Source organism: Spinacia oleracea, chromosome 1 (assembly GCF_020520425.1).
Source record: "Spinacia oleracea cultivar Varoflay chromosome 1, BTI_SOV_V1, whole genome shotgun sequence".
Lineage (NCBI taxonomy): Eukaryota > Viridiplantae > Streptophyta > Magnoliopsida > Caryophyllales > Amaranthaceae > Spinacia > Spinacia oleracea.
This window is the reverse complement of record NC_079487.1, coordinates 108898298-108915555: the sequence shown is the minus strand read 5'-3', so window position 1 is coordinate 108915555 and position 17258 is coordinate 108898298. Positions and strand designations below refer to the sequence as shown.

Here is a 17258-nt window from a genome sequence, read left to right as displayed (position 1 = left end):
AAGTTTTAATACAAATGAGGATATTGATATTTGTAATTTTACTGTATTGTAATCATGAAGTAATGAGAAACATCAAAATAGCTATATTTAAGTTTAGGGCATTTGGTGAAATAAGTTTCAGAATAGGGGCATTTGGTGAAATAAGTTTCAGAATAGGGGCATTTGGGTGAATTGGAAACTTGACTAACGGCGGACTAACGACCCGTTATTAGTAAGGGTATGTTGGGTATTTGTACGAATTGTGAGGAGTATTTTATGAATTATTGAAACTTGATGGGCGTTTGGTGAATTATGGCAAAATTCGATGGCATTTCATGAAATTTCTGATTTTTTTTTAATATGAGAAACGTTTTCATAATCATAGATAGTACTCGTTATTGTTTCAAAGTTGACAATATCTAATATTTCACCCGTCTTTTAATACTCGCAACGTTTGGACTTTTTGCACTATTCATATAATTTACTTTGACTATTCTTGGTGTTTTTTATATAAGATAAAACATAGTCATGTGAGATCTTGTTAAATTCGTCTCAATGTGTATTTTCAAAATATCAACTTTTTACAATTTTTGCATAAAGAGAATTTAAGATATAAATGATCAAAGTTGTGCATTGGCATGCGTGAATGTAACAAAAGTTGCGAGTATTAAAAAACGGAGGAAGTATGACTGAGAGAAACATGGATACTCCGTATAAACCAACCTAAATTTAGCCCGATTTGACAAATTTGACAATCAACAACAAATTTACGCTTTTATAAATCTTTAACAAAGTAATAATTTTTTAATAAGTGAAACATTTTCATATATATATATATATATATATATATATATATATAGTACTCGTTCTTGTTTCAAAGTTGACAATCTCTAATATGACTATTTTAGAAACATGGACATAAACCAACCTAAATTCAGCCCGATTTGATAAACTTTTCTTAAATACAATTTCTATTATTATACTTGCACGGTATCGTTTTTTACATATTTAACGAACAAATCGAAAACGTCATGAAACCAAACACGGACACGAACGCAAACACAACCCGAATAATAATATCCGGAATAGGCTCCACAAGACCACAATCCTCAGTCAGGGTGAAAAAAATAAGTAGCAGGCCAAGATACTAACACTATGGAAAGAGAAGCAGAAGCCCAAAACGTTTTTTAAAAAAGCCTAGGTTTTATTGAAAGTCCACTATTTGCTAAGAATTTAGGGTTTATAAGCCCTCTTTATTTCTTCCCATTCCCCTTCGTCTTCATCATTCTTGCGCCGTCTCTCCTCTGCTTCTACTCTCAGGTTTTTCTCTCTTCTTTCCCCTTTTCCTCTGCTTCTTCATGTTTCGAATTGATTTAATGTTAACATATGTTATTCACACCATGTTTTTAGATTCTTAAATTCGCAATTTTGATTTTGAATCTACACTTGTGTCTGGTTTTTGTATTAATTGATTTAATGGTGCATTGAAAATTCATTAAAGCTCAGACAAAAAGTTCGTTTTTCCGATTTTTCTGAGCGATAATTTAAGAAATCGGTTGAGACTGTTGCCGTGAAAGGTTAAAAAATTCAGAATATTATTTGGGTTTTTAATTATGTTGACGATTATTAATCTAAATTTGTAAGATTTAGAAAACAAACTTGGATAGAAGTGTTTGACTCCAGTTTTTGTTGCATCATATTGCTAGTGAATTCGAAAATGCAGAATATGATTTGTGGTTTTTGTTTTAATTGGTGATTATCGTATTTGTGGGGTTTATGATATAATGTTAGATTGTCATGGAATTTTAAAGCACTAAACTTTGTATCATGCTGATATTGAATTGTTTGGTATATTGGACAAGATATTAGAGTTAATTTCATTTGATAAATACGAATTTACTCCACATATATTCACGCTTTTAAGCTCTGTTAAATAAATTCTATGGTCTCTTTTGGTTTGAATAATCACTATTAGCCTGGAATTACTAATCATTGCCGCTTGTTAGTAGGTAGTATTCTATGATTTCTGTGTAGTTCTTAATGGTTAGATATACTTGGTTTAATCCATCTAGCACGTTTAAGGACTCACCTGTTTGCTTGCTGAACTCTTTAACACTCTTATTAATAGCAGTAGTAATTGTATATAGTCACTCTTGTTCCAAGTGATCACTTCAAAACTAAGTATTGCATGAGTCTTATATTTGATTGTTTATGAAGTAGGTATTTGCATTGTTGTGTGATCACCTCAAAACTAAGCAAAGATGCAGAACGACGAGGGAGAAATTATCGATCTTTACATCCCCAGGAAGTGGTAATACTTTTGTTTATATGTTGCTAATTTTTGCTTCTGCTTCTTTTAGTACATAGTCCATATTCAATTGGATAACTAACATATTATTTATGGGTTTGTTTCAGTTCGGCCACTAACAGGCTGATCTACTCCAAGGACCATGCCTCAGTCCAAATCAATGTCGGTCACTTGGACGACAAGGGTGTTTACACCGGTAGTGCCTCCACCTTTGCTCTTTGTGGCTTTGTTCGTGCTCAGGTATAGATTATTGGTGTTCACTGTAATTTACTTTGTTTACTTGCTTCCGTGATTGGTAGCCTTACAAAAGATTTTCGGTTGTTTTCAGGGTGATGCCGATAGTGCTCTAGATCGCCTCTGGCAGAAGAAGAAGGTCCAAAGTGGCCAGTAAGGACTTCACGGTTAGCCTCCTTAGGTAGCGAGGGAAAGTTTTAATGCCTGATGTTTTGCATTAAAAAAGATTGGAAAACTCAATTTTGTGTTAATTTTTACTCCTTTGAAGTTAGAGTTTTTTTGTTGAACTGGATTGTGGTTACGTGTATGTGGCTACACATTATGAATTTCATGGTTCCTCTGTTTATCTAACTACTTTTGCAGTCTCTACTCCAGATCTTGTTTTCTTTAGTAAAGCCTTCGGATTCGTTGTCATAATCTGGTTTTTAAGATGTACTCTGAATATAAATCTTAGCAATAATCTGCTAGCAGAAAATTGAAAAAAATAATTGCTGCTAGAATCAGAGTATTTTAACGACTTTGAAAATTAAACTACAATCTACCATTACATTTACTCAGTTAGATGCGAGCATGTGATTATTCTTTAATAGGGCAATGGTTCAACGATGAACTTTAGAATTAGAAGCCTGTACGGTGAACTACTGAAGCATGCATACACTTGCATAGGAAAAGGATCATAGTTGATGAATTTGGCAGACAACAACCAAAGTGTTTTAGTGAAACATTATTATAACTATAGAGAAGCTTTTAGTAGCCATATTCAAACGCAGAGGGGAATGAGTTTGAATCCCCAGGCAATAGAAATAATTATGGAGTTATGTATAATAAAAAGAGAACAAGCAAAATTACTTTAATTAACAAGCTTGACAAGTCTTGAATTAACAACAGTTATGAATTAACAAAATTTATTCACTGGAATGAAACCGTATTAAAATGAGGATCATACGGCTACAAATTAACGTTATGAAACTCATAACGCGTGAATTATCAGTAGCTGACAGTCTTGGCTGGCTATGGCTATTTTGTATGTTTGCATTACAAACCCCCATGCCAAAATACAGGGAAAGAACATAAACAGCTTTCATTGCATGCTCATGGCGAAGGCAGCACTTCTCGCTGCAGGATTCATTGATTCAATAGTGTCAGATTTCATCATACTTGGTATAAAATTAGATTGAACTCTGAAGCACTTGTATTCTCCTGTTGGCACTGGCTTCCAAATACCACTAAGTTGTTTCTCACAGAGATGGAAATAAAAGCAGTTAATGCTCAGTTTTTCAACTGTATCTCAAAATCTTGAAACCTCTTCAGTAAATTTGACTTATAATTAGTGATATCTTGATCCTCTGCAGAGTCTGGAACAGACTTGATCACCGAAATTGCCCCAGCTTGGTGTAACGCAGCAGCAGCTTTTTCTGCATACATTAATACTGTTAGTAATATGAAGTAATTCCAATTCAAGCCCAAAATTAGAAGAAATTATTAACACATGTGGGATCTATAAAAGTTGTATTTACTGTCCCATAACAACCTAGAATTTGGCTCTATGAAAATTACTTCTACAACAAGGATGCAAGTATTATGAGACTGAGACTTTCTTCAACAAGGGAACTTAACCACTGAGACCAACTCAATAATCCAGTCTGTCCCTACCATATTCAAAACTGTAACTATTAGGGCATGCTTGGATTGAGAGTAATACATTAAGGGGGTAATAAAAGTCAAACTAAAAAAAATATAAGGTAATTAAAGGTGATGATGAGGGGACGAAGTGGTGGCATACAGAATAAGCTAGTGTTGGCAAGAAGAAAATAAAAGAAAAGGGGGAACAAATACCCTCATTATGGGGGAAATAGTTACCCACCTCCCACTAGGATGATTATTACCCTCATTTGGGGGGTAATAACTCCCCCCTTCCTCCCTTCTCCTCACAACACCATCACTACCACAACTTCTCATCACAATACCACCACACCATCCTCCTTGCAACCACCTCAATTCATCTTCATTGTCCTTTTATTAAGGTGGTTTGACTTTTATTACCCCCATAATCTATTACACCCAATCCAAGCATGCCCTTAGAGGAATTCAATTCCTTGGCAATTCGCTACCAAGGGTAAAAGCCAATTCAGTAGAATATTGACATGCTAATCATATACCATTGACTTCTTCCACAAGAGCATGAGGTCACATCCACATCGCATTTCCCCAAATTGAACTACTTTTTGAAACCGATAAATCCTTGACTTTCATCCTCTGTACGAGAATTACACACCAAACTATGTGCCCACTAGGCCAATACCCATGTTCAATGTTTCTTGTGTGCATCTATTCACATGACTCCATGGCATGGAAAACACATAAGAAAAAAATTACCCTTGAAAATTCTCCAGCATTTTTCAGGATAAAATGACTGGGATTTCCCCTTAAAACAAGAAAATGTTTACCCTCCAAGTAAGTAATTCCTACCTGAAAAGGCTCTCTAGAAAACTTATAGCCTACGAAGGATAACTACTCCTAACAAGTGACTAGAATTCTAGAAATGTACTCTGTATTAGAAAAGGGTTAAAGGTCCTAAGGGATGCTTGCATCTTTACATAAATTATGCATTTTGAAATGCTGCAAAGATTACACTCAATTATGCTGGCGATAAGGAGTTTTTCTCATGTGATAAACGAAAGAGAGAACTGGATCATACTCACACCATTTTTTCACCAATCAAATCCTACACATTAGAGGTTTCTTTCTTCAAACATAAAATAAAAACAATTAAGAGAATACCGGATCCAGTTACTTGCATCTACGAAGTATGTAACAACTAAAACCCATTTGTCTGGACTCTGGTACTTTCCCTTCTCAACACTGTCAAGGTCCCAGGTCAAAACGTAAGTAGATCACATTACTGGTGCACTTCAGCAATTTGAAGGTTACTTCCTTTAAAGGCTATATCGACAAGAAATTTGTATAGTATGTACCTCCTTCAACACTGCCAAGGACCCAGATCAAAAGGTAATGGTGCACTTCGACTCTTTGAGGCTTACATCCTTTAAAGGCTATATTGACAAGAAATTTGAATAATACATACCAGCCTAAGGGGTGGCCAGAAAAGACAACTTGGATTGAAGCTGTGAAGGGTAAAGATCTACAAAACATGTTTGAGGAAAAAAAGCTGTCACCCTTATTCCTACATGAGGTAAGCTGTTTATCACCCCTAAAGCCAACTTTGCATTTCGTTTAGCAATTTAATTATTTGCTAGTTTAGTGGCTCCTAAGTCTTAACGACTCTAAAATTTGATTTATCCTGTTTCTCACAGCCTATAATTTAGTGTGCAGCAGTAATCTCTCATTGCATATCGGCACCTTTATTCAGTATTCAAAGTTTATTATGTCAAAGGTGCTACTTCTCACGAGGTTCCAGCTTTGGTAGGCACTGGGAAATATTCCAGTCTTATCAGTAAGATGTAAATAGAGGTTAGTCATTCCATTTAAGTTGTAAAGAGTAATATAGAACTGAACAACCACTGGGAGACAGAAAATTGATGGTTTTCTTGTTTATCAGTCTTGTCCTCATATACAAAAATACAATCATAGTGTTTGCATATAAGGTCAATTAAAGTCCTCAGAGTCATGGGGAAGTTAATTACACATCCTGCACTGAAAAATATTTGCTCATTCCAAATAGCATAGTTTGTGTGAAATAACCTTCAAGAACGTTGCATGGAAAATAAACAGTAAACCTACTACTGTCACATAAAATGTGGCGTCATTTAGTCAAGAAAAACCAAAAAGAAAATGTTTTTATCCACGCAGAAGGAGTAGAACTTCCTGGACCAAGTTATACCAATTAAGGGCCATAGGAGTATAGGACCTTAAAAGGTTGTTACCGCCTGAAAACTGTCTTTTGAGACAAAAGAAATACAAATTGCAAGGGCAAATAATTGAATCTGACCTGAAACTGAAAGTGCAGAAAGAGCTTTAAGTGCTTCTTTCCGTGTTCGGTCATCTTTAGCAGTATCCAGCATCTTCACAAGCTCTTCAGCTCCACCCATTTCTAGAATCTTCAGCCTCCTTTCATCTACAACACATGCAGGGCATAAAATAAAATCCATGACGTCTGATCTTTTTAAGGGTTCTTTGAATCGCACTTCAGGGGTAAAGCGTACAAGAAGTGCACGTAAACATCAATAGAATAGAGACACAACTAATTGAAATCAGATCCTGTTAATTGATTTCCATAATGCAATTTATAGAGCCTATCAGTTCTTGAATTGCAAAGGATTTTATAGGAGTAGCAAAGTAGCAGAAAACCACCAATAACAACTACATGACCAAGCAGAACATATACACATCAACAATGCCCTGCACCTTTTTTTCAGAGAAATAAACCAAATCCTACAGGTTTCCTTTAAAAAAGGATGTGTTTCATGCAAATAAATATTTACTTTAATGCGAAAGAAAGTTCATGCAATGTCAGGCAAGTGAGATGTAAGATGCATATAACATAGCCATGGAGGATGACACGTTGTGCAGCTCAAGGAGATGCACTTTTCCTTTGCAAAATGATCAGACAAAAGAAGAAAAACTGTTGCAACAGAATTTGCAATACTCCCTCTCTCCCAGAAAGACAAATTTTGTAAAACTGATTATTCAGAGTAGAGTTGAATCTTCTGAATTACAGCCGAAGTTTAATGGCACTACGCATATCTATTTGAAGAAAAATACTGTATGCAATAAAACACTAAATGAGTACATATGCTTCAACCTCATAGCTCGAATATACCAGGTCAGAAACCACATCAGAAATATGATTCACACAAAAACGAAAGCACAGAAGGTAAGAAGTCTAAGAACATCAAAAAAAACAAAATACCGTCTGCAGCGAAACGGGAAATCCGAGAGGCTCCCATCCTCTTAAACAAGGGATCTTTGACTTGCATAAGAGATACAGATTGTTGTATCAAATTGTCTCCTGGAAACACAAGAAAACAGTAAAATTAAGTCAATTGCTACATTAGTCCAAAGTTCACCCGTTTTTTCATTTACACACACAAAAAAAACCAGATATAAATTGATGGATAGAATTAGAAGTTAAAGAGAAACAAAATTTACCCATGTAAGGGAAAAGCTGGTAACCAACAGCAGTAGCAGTGCCAGCAAATATAAGCTTAAGCACCCATCCAATTTTTCTTTCAGCCTGTTCTTCAAGAGTTAATTCATCTGGAAATTCCCAAATCATAATCAACTATTATAAACTAAAAACCTAAACCCCAATTCCAATTCCAAAAGAATGGTTCAAAAAATGAAATTTTAATTTTAATTTGCATCAATCACAAGTAAAAGAGGCAATAATTCTGACCTGTTGTTCTAAGTAATGAAGAGTTTCCATTTCCTGGTTTAATTCTGCAAAGGTACTTAAAAACGAACAAATTTATGGAATGAATTAAACTGAATCAAGAACAATTAGGTTGAAAATAACCCAGAAATTAAATTATGAAGAAAAACTTACTGTGTAAAGCTGAGCTGCTAAACCACGCATTGCCATTCAACAATGGAGGATGATTTGATCTCGTCAATGGGTGCTGAATACAGGTACTGAAACTCCAAAAATTCTGGGTGTCTCTCAAATCAAAGTGAAATTTGTTTCCAGTTTTTCACCCGTTTTTTCTCTCTCCTCTACCCGGTTCTGGTGTTCGGTCCACAAAACGCAAGTTCGTTTCCTTGTGGTTTTGGTTTTTTTTTCTTCTTCTTCCATAGGGGTGAGTAAAAAAGTCAAGTGTCCTATCGATCGGAACCTAGTACGATTCTCAATTTGATTCTCAATTTTCTGGAACAAGTATCTGTAAACATAAATTTTAATACAGAGTTTCCAAAATTTGAAATCGCAATAAAATAAAATTCATACATAAGTCCAAAACATAAAAGAAATTAAGTTTATCCTTTCATAATATAAATATTGAATTGCAATTTAAGCCTAAATTATTAAACAATCAAAGCTCAAACTATGCATTAGATTTTTTTTTTAAAAAAATTGGTAATAATATTTAAATCGTTTAAATTACAGAGTACCGTGAGTCGAAATCTACTTCAATATGTTCCAGTTCTCATTTTCAGGAACATGTTGCAACAGATTCTGGTTCTGGTTCTACTTCTTGAAATTTTAACAGGGTAACATGTTGTACTCACCCCTAGTTTTTCACCTAATGCAATTTCATAAGAATGTCCACATCTATTCTATCTATTCGAACTTCAAAGTGAGTACTTGGCCAATGCATGACACGATCCAACATATTGTTTGGCTCAACACCATGTATATTGAACTGGAGGTTGTGCCTGGGCTGCATTTTTTATTGAGGCATGAGGCGTTGAGTACTGCAATTTTGCAAAGTCGGGTGGCACAATACTTTTCCTTTGAGATGGTAGGGGGCAAAATAGAATACATGGACATTGGATCATGTTGTGTCATGCCTGACAAATATGCCGGTGAGACCTAATGTCATGTTTATCCACGTCAAAATGTGAGAAACTGAAAATAGCTCTATAATCGGACGTGAGTTGATGGATTGTTTTAGGAAGATAATTTTTAAGTTTGAGTTTTAGTTTTTGGTTGGTTGGTGAATCGGATTCTTAGGTAGCCAAGTGCCCAAGTTTGGCCATGTGGGAAAATTGTGTACAGAGTAACAATTTAACAAGTATTTTGCCGTTTTCTTTTGCATTATAAATTCTTGAAATTTTTTAGTGCATTGATTTTGATTAACTACAACTTTAGAAATAGGTTGATCACCTTTTTGGGATCATCCGCAATTTTTTTAAGTCCTTCAAAAATTTTACGAAATTTAATTCAATCAACCTTTTATTGGTAATTAATTAGTGTAAAAAGCATATTGTTTTTTTTTGAGGGAGTAAAAAGCATATTGTTAAAACTACATGATTGAAGGAGGCCAAGGAGGGGAAAGGAGTTCGTAGGACAACAAGCGATCAATATGTTTGTAAACTTTAACCATACCTAGTAGAGGATGTTCTTAACGGCAATGTCATGTATACAATTGGTTGTATCATGAGCATGATACATCCAACACTATTTCTTTATGATACAACCAAGACTATTTCTTTGCTTGTGTGTTTAAAAATTATAAGCACATTCACATTAGTTCAAGACAGGAAAAAGAAAAACAGAACTAAGGCCTTCTATTTAAACAAATAGGAATAGTTATCATGATTCATGAAATGGAATTACAGTTTCAAGGACCATTTCTTTATCAGTCATCACTACCTAGAGTATTCACTATCAAAACCTTTCACTAAATAACTAAAAGCAAATAAACAGCAAAAATGGAGAAAACTCGTTCGCTCAATACAAAGAAAACTAGACTTTGTGTGTGAATATAAATTAGCCAACATTTCGAGCTCAGGCCAATTTTAACTATATCTAGTCCAAGTGATCTCGTACAAGCCTCGCTCTCTTGAGAAATCAGCAACCTCTTGAATGCCTATTTCCTGTCACACAAATTACGTACAAAGATGAAATTCTGATTTCGAAAACACCAACATATATATTTTTACTACTATTTTCTGTCAGATTGACTTCAAACTAACCTGCTTCTCTTAGCGGATGGAACAAGTATACCTCTCTTCTCTAGACTCTTAAACCTATCCCTTGCTAGCGTGCAACACGCCTTTGCAAGTTCAGCAACACAATTCAAGAATTAGACAAAATACAGAAATAATTGAACAAATTCAAACACATAACAGCACAAGAGTAATCAGATGTAATAATCTAAGTTGATTTTGTGGCATACCTTCAGCTTACGAAGGGATCCAGTAATTTCTTCGGTCAGGAGAACCTGAGATGGGGCAGGCTCAAACCTGAAATTAATATTTATTGCCATTAGATGTATAAGTTGCAAATGAGTAGTTTGAATAGGGTTGTGTTTTTGGTGAGGAGTATTTGGCCAGGTCAGGTAATGCCCAAGTCTATTGCTCTTTTGTTCACTATGGAAAACAAATTAAATTAAGTCAAATTAATATCAAATGGTCATTTTCGGTTTGCAACAGATCCAGGAACATTTTGGCTGTGGTCAGTTTGACCGCTCAAAAGGGGGAAAACACACATGAAATCAAAATGTTGGGTAGAGTAAAAAAGTAAATACTTCCGCTTTCCCAAACGTGGAGGACCAGATTTTAGTCTTTCTTCTTTTGCTACCATACGTCGGAGATGTCTGTTTTTCTTTTCTTCGTCCTCTTTGGCTATTTCCTGAAGTATATCTGGTATGCTACAAGCAGGAAACCAAGAAAAAATTATTATTTTATTAAAAAAAAAAAGCAGGGCTATCCACCAGACCTGCCCCAGATGCGAGGAAAGCATACCTGTCGATTTCCTTTGAAAGATCTTTAATCTTTTTGGCTTCTGCCTCTGCTTTCTGCTGCTCCTTCCGTCTGATTCTTTTATTCTTCACAACAGTGGTTATCCGTTTTTCTTTAGATTTCCTGCAGCATTATTTTCGCATTGTACATGAGTTCCCAGGTCAACCACTAAATTTTACTAACAAAAAATCTAAAACAAAATAATCTCCACACAAGACAGCACTACAGTCTACCAAGCTTTAAAAGGCAAAAAACTTGCAGCCAAAAAGATGAAGCTAAACAAATTAACATGAGGCTGTTAAACAATTGCAGCCAAAAAGATGAAGCAAAATAAATTAACATGAAGCAGCATAGGTCAAGCACGAACTTCTGATTACAAAACGGGGAAAGGGTCAAGCACAAAAGATAATACCAAAACTGTCAGAAACAGTAGATCTCAGTCCTACTTTTTATGGCGCAAATACAAAAGGAACAAGAAAATTGAAGTAAATACCTGTTCTCATCTTCGTTAATCTGATCTTCAGTTTGATTTTCCTCGTCCATTTCATCAACATCATCATCATCTTCATGGTCCACTTCCAAAAAATATCTCTGATGAAATGTTACTGTTGTCAGTTTCTTGTGCTGAATAAGGTAACTACAAACAGCCCAAGCTCAAACCAAGCAAGATAAAATGAATAAAAGAATCTCACATCATCTTCAGTTACTGGTTCTCCAGGAACAGTTAAAGGAATTGGCTCAGGTTCCAGCTCCTTTTTATAAATTTTCTTCATCTCTTCTGCAACAGCTAGAGCCAATGAGTCCTGAAATGTTCATCAAATAAAATTGAGGCAACGTGTTACGTGGTAAAAACTGCAACATAAGAGATATTAGGTAATAACCTTGTGACTCTCATTTTCTGGGTTAAAGGAGCATCCAGGAGGCTCAACTTCAACTGCTGGAATAAGTGAAGGATTTGCTTTCTGTAAATCAAATTGCAATGGTCATTCGTCAGACATGGGGACAAGGATCGGGCTACATCAAATTTATGATGTAATCATTAAAAACAAACAAATCCTTTATCAGAGCTGGGAGTTTCTGATTCAACAAACAAATCAAATACTTTATCGGCAATTAAACTTCACATCTAGCCCAGTTTGACTTTTTGTAGTAAAATAAGGATAATAAAGCTAAAATGCCAACATAAAATGACTTAGAGGAAAGGAATTAATTTTATAAACACATGATCAAAAACATGGTTAGGTTTTTTGACATCTCTGTAAGTGATTGGAAGATCTTGGCCATCTTGCTGATGATAGAAGGGATGGAAAGATCTTGCCGGTAGAAGCAACCTGACCAGTTGAGACTCGAGAGAAGCTATTTCTAAACATCCTAATAGCCTAAAACCCAAGGCTGAAAGTCTAGGTTCTTTATGTCCCCCCTTTGAATTAGCATCCTATACGAACGCAAAATAAGATGGATAATAAAAATTTGACAAAGGTATTTATCTCACCATATAGCTGACATATCATACAATAACAATAAATATCTGTCAACGCATCTCTTATTCATACAATTAAAAATGTTACACACATCCCAATTACCTGAAAACTTCTAATATTGATTCTAACTAGTTAGAAATATAACTGGGAAGATGTCTAAAAGCAGTACATACTGAAGAGCCACTTGCTCCAGGAAACCACGAGAGGCCCGAAATTAGAATCAAGTAATAAACGGACTCTCTGCACAAAGATATTTCTAGATTTCCATTTAATGTTTCCAAGGCAAGAAAACAAAGGTTTTCACAGGACTACAGGAGACCATGGTCCAAAGTTAAACAGAAAAGGCGTCCGAATTTGCCAAGCCAACTATTATCATGAAATGTGGATGCGCCCTTTTTTTACTTTCTTTTAGGAAATATTAATCAAATACCTTCATATTGTGAGAGATGAGAAGCACCAAAAGATGAAAAGAATCAAATAATAGGTAGCACTACTATATCCAAAACGACCAATCAAATAGTAGAAGCAGAAAACATACAAGTGTACGTTTCATCCACCTGGTGTGAGTTTTATCGACCTAATATGTAGCCCTATGTTACTCCAACACTTAGGTTTCAACTCAAATACATGTGTCACATACTCAACACTCGACATGGGTACGATACCTTCATAATGAAATATGAGAATCGCCAAAAGATGAAAAGAGTCAAATAATATGTAGCACTACTATATCCAACACAACCAACCAAATAGTAGAAGCATAAAACATACAAGTGTAAGTTGCATCTACCTGGTGTAAGTTTTATCGACCTAATATGTTGCCCTATGTTACTCCACATTTAGATTTCAACTCAAATACATGTGTCACATACTCAACACCCGACATGGGTATGAAGCAAAACACTTCTTTTTGAACCAAAATCAAACAAAAAAAATCATAAGATATTCGTGTCTAATACTTGAACTTGTACCAAGTATGAGTAGCATAAATGTAGCCAATGACCTGTGTTTTTAGGATGTTGAACATGTTCCTAATGATGAAAATGTTGTTAGGATGTTGAACATTTTCTTGCACACCCGTTGCATATCAAATTGAAACTACTACAGTGTAATTCTGTATGAAATGCTAAAGGAAAATAACTCGAGATAACACAAATGTAGGAATTTTAAAACAGAAAATGAATAGCTTAACGACAATTCGACATACCTTTTTTCCCTTGATGTTTACTTTACCTGAAACAATGTACGAAAGAATGTAATTCATATGGTAACGTAAAAATCAAGTTCAACTGAAACTCGAGACAATAAAGATCATGAAAATTACCCTGATCATCCCAAATATCAAACTTGCCAGATTCAGGTCCTTTTTTATCCTGAAATATCAAAAGCACGTGTTATACTACATACATTGTATAAACACTTAACCTAGCTATTTGTGGAAGTTAAAAGTGCTCACATCGTCTTTGGAAGCATCCTGAGCCAAATCAACTGTTTTATCTTTCTTCTTGAGTTTCTTCAGGATTGAAGACGGCACAGCTTTGACAAATGGGTTCCTCTGGAGGACACTTTCGAAACGAAGTACTTTCTCTCTTTTCTTCTCAATTTTACGCCTCACCGGCACATCTAAATCATTCAGAAACCCCAAAATTCTTCAATTACATGCCTTAATAATCACATATCAAAACTAGTATGAAAAATACCATTATACACACTCCCAAGATAAAGTTGCCACAGCAGGTTGATAATTATAGCTTACTACACTCCGACTATTCCTCAAAAGCTCAATCAGGCAATATAACTAAGTATACTAGCTATAACTAGGGAAAACGTCAAACAATGTTAACAAAAAACCCTAGAAAAAATGGGAAAACCCCTATTCAACACAAAAACCCATAAACCAAATTAAAGTCACAACACTAAAATCAATCAAACTGAATGCATAAAGCTAAGGAATTAAATTAAAATTAAGAATATAATCAGAGGGAAGAGGAAGATACCGGTAGATTTGTCGACAACAAAGAGGGAGTCACTGGGAGCAGAAGCAAGAGAGCCGCCGGAGTTGGCGTCGCGAGTAGCTTTCTCGTTGTAATCGTCGAATTCTTTGGTGCTGATATTCCTCCATGCCCTCTTTACCTTCTTCGCCCTATTCTTCCCCATCTTTGATTTTTTGTTGTTCTGCGTTTCTGCAAGGAGGCGCCAAGTTGAAGAAGAGCTTCTATAGTTATAGCCAGCCTTCAGGATTCAAGGGTTACCTTTACCATCGTTTTGCCTTTTGTTTTTGTTTTTTCTTTTCAAAAAATTATGAATGGGGCAAGGGATTCGAACATTTGGCATAAATTTTAAATCTTGACAATTAGGCGAAGATATCATTGGTTATAGCATTTTGCTAATGATGTACCAATAATGTCTTGGCCTATTGGTTAAAATTGAGAGTCTGTGTACAATATATTCTATATTAAATGAAAAGAAGTTCTATGTAACTAGATTGTTTTGTAATTTCAAACCAAAGTTACAACTTCAGTATTTAAAAACATGTTTTACAGTTCAAAAATTCATTTTTTTTTATTCAGAAGAAGTAAATAATAAAATAAAACAAAGCAGAAGCAAAAACTAATACAACAGCTAACTATGGAGGTATGAATCTAGTGAAAGCTACCCCTCGAACATCCTCCTTTAAAATTCTACGAAGACCTATCGGAATATTTTCTAAGATAAGTAAATTATTTTCTTGTGTTACCCCTTGATTATCAAGCCAATCTGCTCCTCTATTTCCCACACGATAAACATGAGCCACACGCACCTTCCCATCTGTCATTTCAAGCAAATTGTGTACATAGTTGATGTCATGGGCAGTGGGCACAACCACCACAACATGTTCTCTTGCTTTGGAGAGCTTACTCACACGAAAGACTATCAAATTGAATCTCTATTTGGCTAATCTGCAAGTTCCGAGCCAATTCAACCCCTCTTGTCGAGGCTAACACTTCTGCTCTAAAAGCCGCATACCTACCAAAATTGGCTAGTAATGTTGAGATGAATTTGCATGTGTGGTCTCGTATAACTGCACCTCCCCCTGAAGGGTCTGGGGATCCTTTTGTTGCACCGTCATAGTTCAAAATGTATCACCCATCCCTAGTAGACTGTCATGAGATATGTGCAATGGTTTTGTTACCTTGCTTGTTGCTACTATCTTCCCTCAATTCTGCCAAGCAGTATGTAGTCTCGTCAAATTTGACCTGCAAAAATGCTCCCACGTCCACTGGTATTTCCCTAGCTCGCCCAAACACATGACAATGGCGCCATTTCCAAAGCCACCAAATTGTTAGGACAAAGAAAGTAGGCTAGCGTTCTTCTTTCTCGTCAGCTTTGTCTTTCAAATTTGAGGCAATCCACTCTTTTATATTTTCTTGCCAGAAGGATTGGTCTATGGATAAACCTTCAAGTTTCGTCCACACAACTTTGGCAGCAGGACAATCACACAATATGTGGACCCATGATTCTTCTTCGCCCCCACAAATGAAGCAATGTGGGTCATTTGTCATGTACGTTCCTTTTGAAACGGTTGAGGTTACCAAGTATTTTCTCATGGCACGCAAGCCATAAGAAAGATCTGATCCATTGTTAAACTGGGGCATTCCAAATTACATTTCACTTTATTTCATCTAGGGTGTCACCCTCATGCCTCATAATTTGTAGAGTTGATTTGATAGAAAATCGCCCCTTTGGGCCATCTTTCCAGTAAACCAGATCACCAATACTAGGGTTATTCTTGAGCTCATAAGCTTGCAACAATTTTAAAGTGTCAAACGATATAAATGGTGCGAAGACATCCCACTTCCATCCACATTCATGCTCCCGCATCTCTTCTACATTTGCCCCTGCTATCACCATTGGAATTTGTTGTGTGGTTAGGTTGCTTACGGGAGTATCTGAGACCCATTTATGATCCCAGTGAAGCATACGTGATTCATTCCCCACAACCATTCTCATGCCCTCTCCAAGTGTCTTGGCATTTTCAGTGATGCCCTTCCACACATTCGAGCCATATGCCTTAGGTTCGAACATGTCGATATCACATCGAACCTTATAATACTTAGCTCGTAGAATCCTTGACCATAGTGCATTAGGTTCATTCAAGACACACCATCCCAAATTTGTCAAAAATGTCGCATTAACCTTACTTAAGGACCTTTTCCCAACACCTTCGTGTTCTTTAGGTTTTTGGAGTAGTTCCCACGAGAAGGTGTACCCCTCTTTTTTCTTCATTTCCCCCATACAATCTCCTTGTACGACTATCCACGTCATCACAAATTGTTCTCGGGATATTTAGCCATCTGCATCGAATTAATGGCTGTTAGTATGGATTTTGCCAATGTGATGTGGCATGCTAGTGATAGATATTTCGTTTTCCAGACTGCAAATCTTCGATCTATTTTCTCCCGTAGGTGACTGAATGTCTCCCTAGTACGTGATCCTACTTGTGAGCGTTGGCATTCCTAGATACATAAGATCGCACTAATGTTCGCCTGTTTTGAAGCTGGTACATTTTTTTTGAGTAATATACTCTCGATTTTGGTAGAATGATTGTCTGTCCAGAGGCTCAACATAACCGATCCAAGCATTCTTGGATGATTATTGCTTGCTCACTCGGAGATGAATAGATTGGACAACAAGGGTCCATTTCTACTCGCACGAATTGGTTTTCATTTATTGTTGATGATGGATTCATCAATTGTCTGGTATAGTCTCTCCATACACATGACAAAGAGGTGCGGGGAGAGAGGATCACCTTGTCGGATTGCTCGAGATGGCTTGAAGCTATGTGCTGGTTCCCCATTCCATAGTACATGCAATGAGGCTGAGAAGACACTCCATGATTACATTAACAAGTAGGT

General features: G+C 36.0%; 3 protein-coding genes across 5 annotated transcripts; 1 reads left to right on the top strand and 2 right to left on the bottom strand.

The window, feature by feature from the left end:
- The first annotated feature begins 1165 nt into the window (after positions 1–1165).
- Positions 1166–2890, top strand: LOC110795170 (40S ribosomal protein S21-2). Of its 2 annotated transcripts, none has more exons than XM_022000153.2 (4): positions 1166–1299; positions 2200–2290; positions 2395–2527; positions 2616–2890. In XM_022000153.2, the coding sequence occupies exons 2-4, from the start codon at positions 2241–2243 to the stop codon at positions 2676–2678; spliced, it is 246 nt and encodes an 81-aa protein (XP_021855845.1). In that variant the 5' UTR covers positions 1166–1299; positions 2200–2240; the 3' UTR covers positions 2679–2890. The 2 variants fall into 2 exon arrangements, with proteins under 2 accessions (XP_021855845.1, XP_021855846.1); XM_022000154.2 differs by having other exon boundaries at positions 1235–1299; positions 2197–2290.
- Positions 2891–3343: 453 nt separating this feature from the next.
- LOC110795169 (uncharacterized) lies at positions 3344–8288 on the bottom strand. Its single transcript, XM_022000152.2, has 6 exons — positions 8028–8288; positions 7878–7932; positions 7631–7738; positions 7392–7490; positions 6471–6596; positions 3344–3936 (listed from the first exon to the last, which is right to left on the bottom strand). The coding sequence occupies exons 1-6, from the start codon at positions 8061–8063 to the stop codon at positions 3791–3793; spliced, it is 570 nt and encodes a 189-aa protein (XP_021855844.1). The 5' UTR covers positions 8064–8288; the 3' UTR covers positions 3344–3790.
- A 1395-nt stretch (positions 8289–9683) lies between these two features.
- LOC110795171 (ribosome biogenesis protein NOP53) lies at positions 9684–14669 on the bottom strand. 2 transcript variants are annotated; one of them, XM_022000157.2, is made up of 12 exons: positions 14361–14669; positions 13820–13986; positions 13688–13736; positions 13571–13596; positions 11764–11844; positions 11575–11685; positions 11376–11473; positions 10886–11005; positions 10669–10791; positions 10318–10384; positions 10115–10194; positions 9684–10015 (listed from the first exon to the last, which is right to left on the bottom strand). In XM_022000157.2, exons 1-12 carry the CDS (start codon positions 14518–14520, stop codon positions 10009–10011), a joined length of 1089 nt encoding a protein of 362 aa, XP_021855849.1. In that variant the 5' UTR covers positions 14521–14669; the 3' UTR covers positions 9684–10008. The 2 variants fall into 2 exon arrangements, with proteins under 2 accessions (XP_021855849.1, XP_021855847.1); XM_022000155.2 differs by lacking the exon at positions 9684–10015 and having other exon boundaries at positions 10105–10194.
- Positions 14670–17258: the final 2589 nt, after the last annotated feature.

What these genes read in the sequence shown, in the direction of transcription:
- LOC110795170 (XM_022000153.2), top strand. Translation starts at nt 2,241, where the DNA reads ATGCAGAACGACGAGGGAGAAATTATCGATCTTTACATCCCCAGGAAG. An exon ending in CTTTACATCCCCAGGAAGTG is followed by an intron (nt 2,291 to 2,394) that starts GTAATACTTTTG and finishes GGTTTGTTTCAG; the next exon opens with TTCGGCCACTAACAGGCTGA. An exon ending in GTGGCTTTGTTCGTGCTCAG is followed by an intron (nt 2,528 to 2,615) that starts GTATAGATTATT and finishes GGTTGTTTTCAG; the next exon opens with GGTGATGCCGATAGTGCTCT.
- LOC110795169 (XM_022000152.2), bottom strand. Translation starts at nt 8,063, where the DNA reads ATGGCAATGCGTGGTTTAGCAGCTCAGCTTTACACA. An exon ending in TTCATTACTTAGAACAACAG is followed by an intron (nt 7,739 to 7,877) that starts GTCAGAATTATT and finishes GGGAATTTCCAG; the next exon opens with ATGAATTAACTCTTGAAGAA. An exon ending in TTCCCGTTTCGCTGCAGACG is followed by an intron (nt 6,597 to 7,391) that starts GTATTTTGTTTT and finishes CATGTGTTGTAG; the next exon opens with ATGAAAGGAGGCTGAAGATT.
- LOC110795171 (XM_022000155.2), bottom strand. Translation starts at nt 14,520, where the DNA reads ATGGGGAAGAATAGGGCGAAGAAGGTAAAGAGGGCATGGAGGAATATC. An exon ending in TGTTGTCGACAAATCTACCG is followed by an intron (nt 13,987 to 14,360) that starts GTATCTTCCTCT and finishes TGAATGATTTAG; the next exon opens with ATGTGCCGGTGAGGCGTAAA. An exon ending in CTTTCAAAGGAAATCGACAG is followed by an intron (nt 10,792 to 10,885) that starts GTATGCTTTCCT and finishes TCCTGCTTGTAG; the next exon opens with CATACCAGATATACTTCAGG.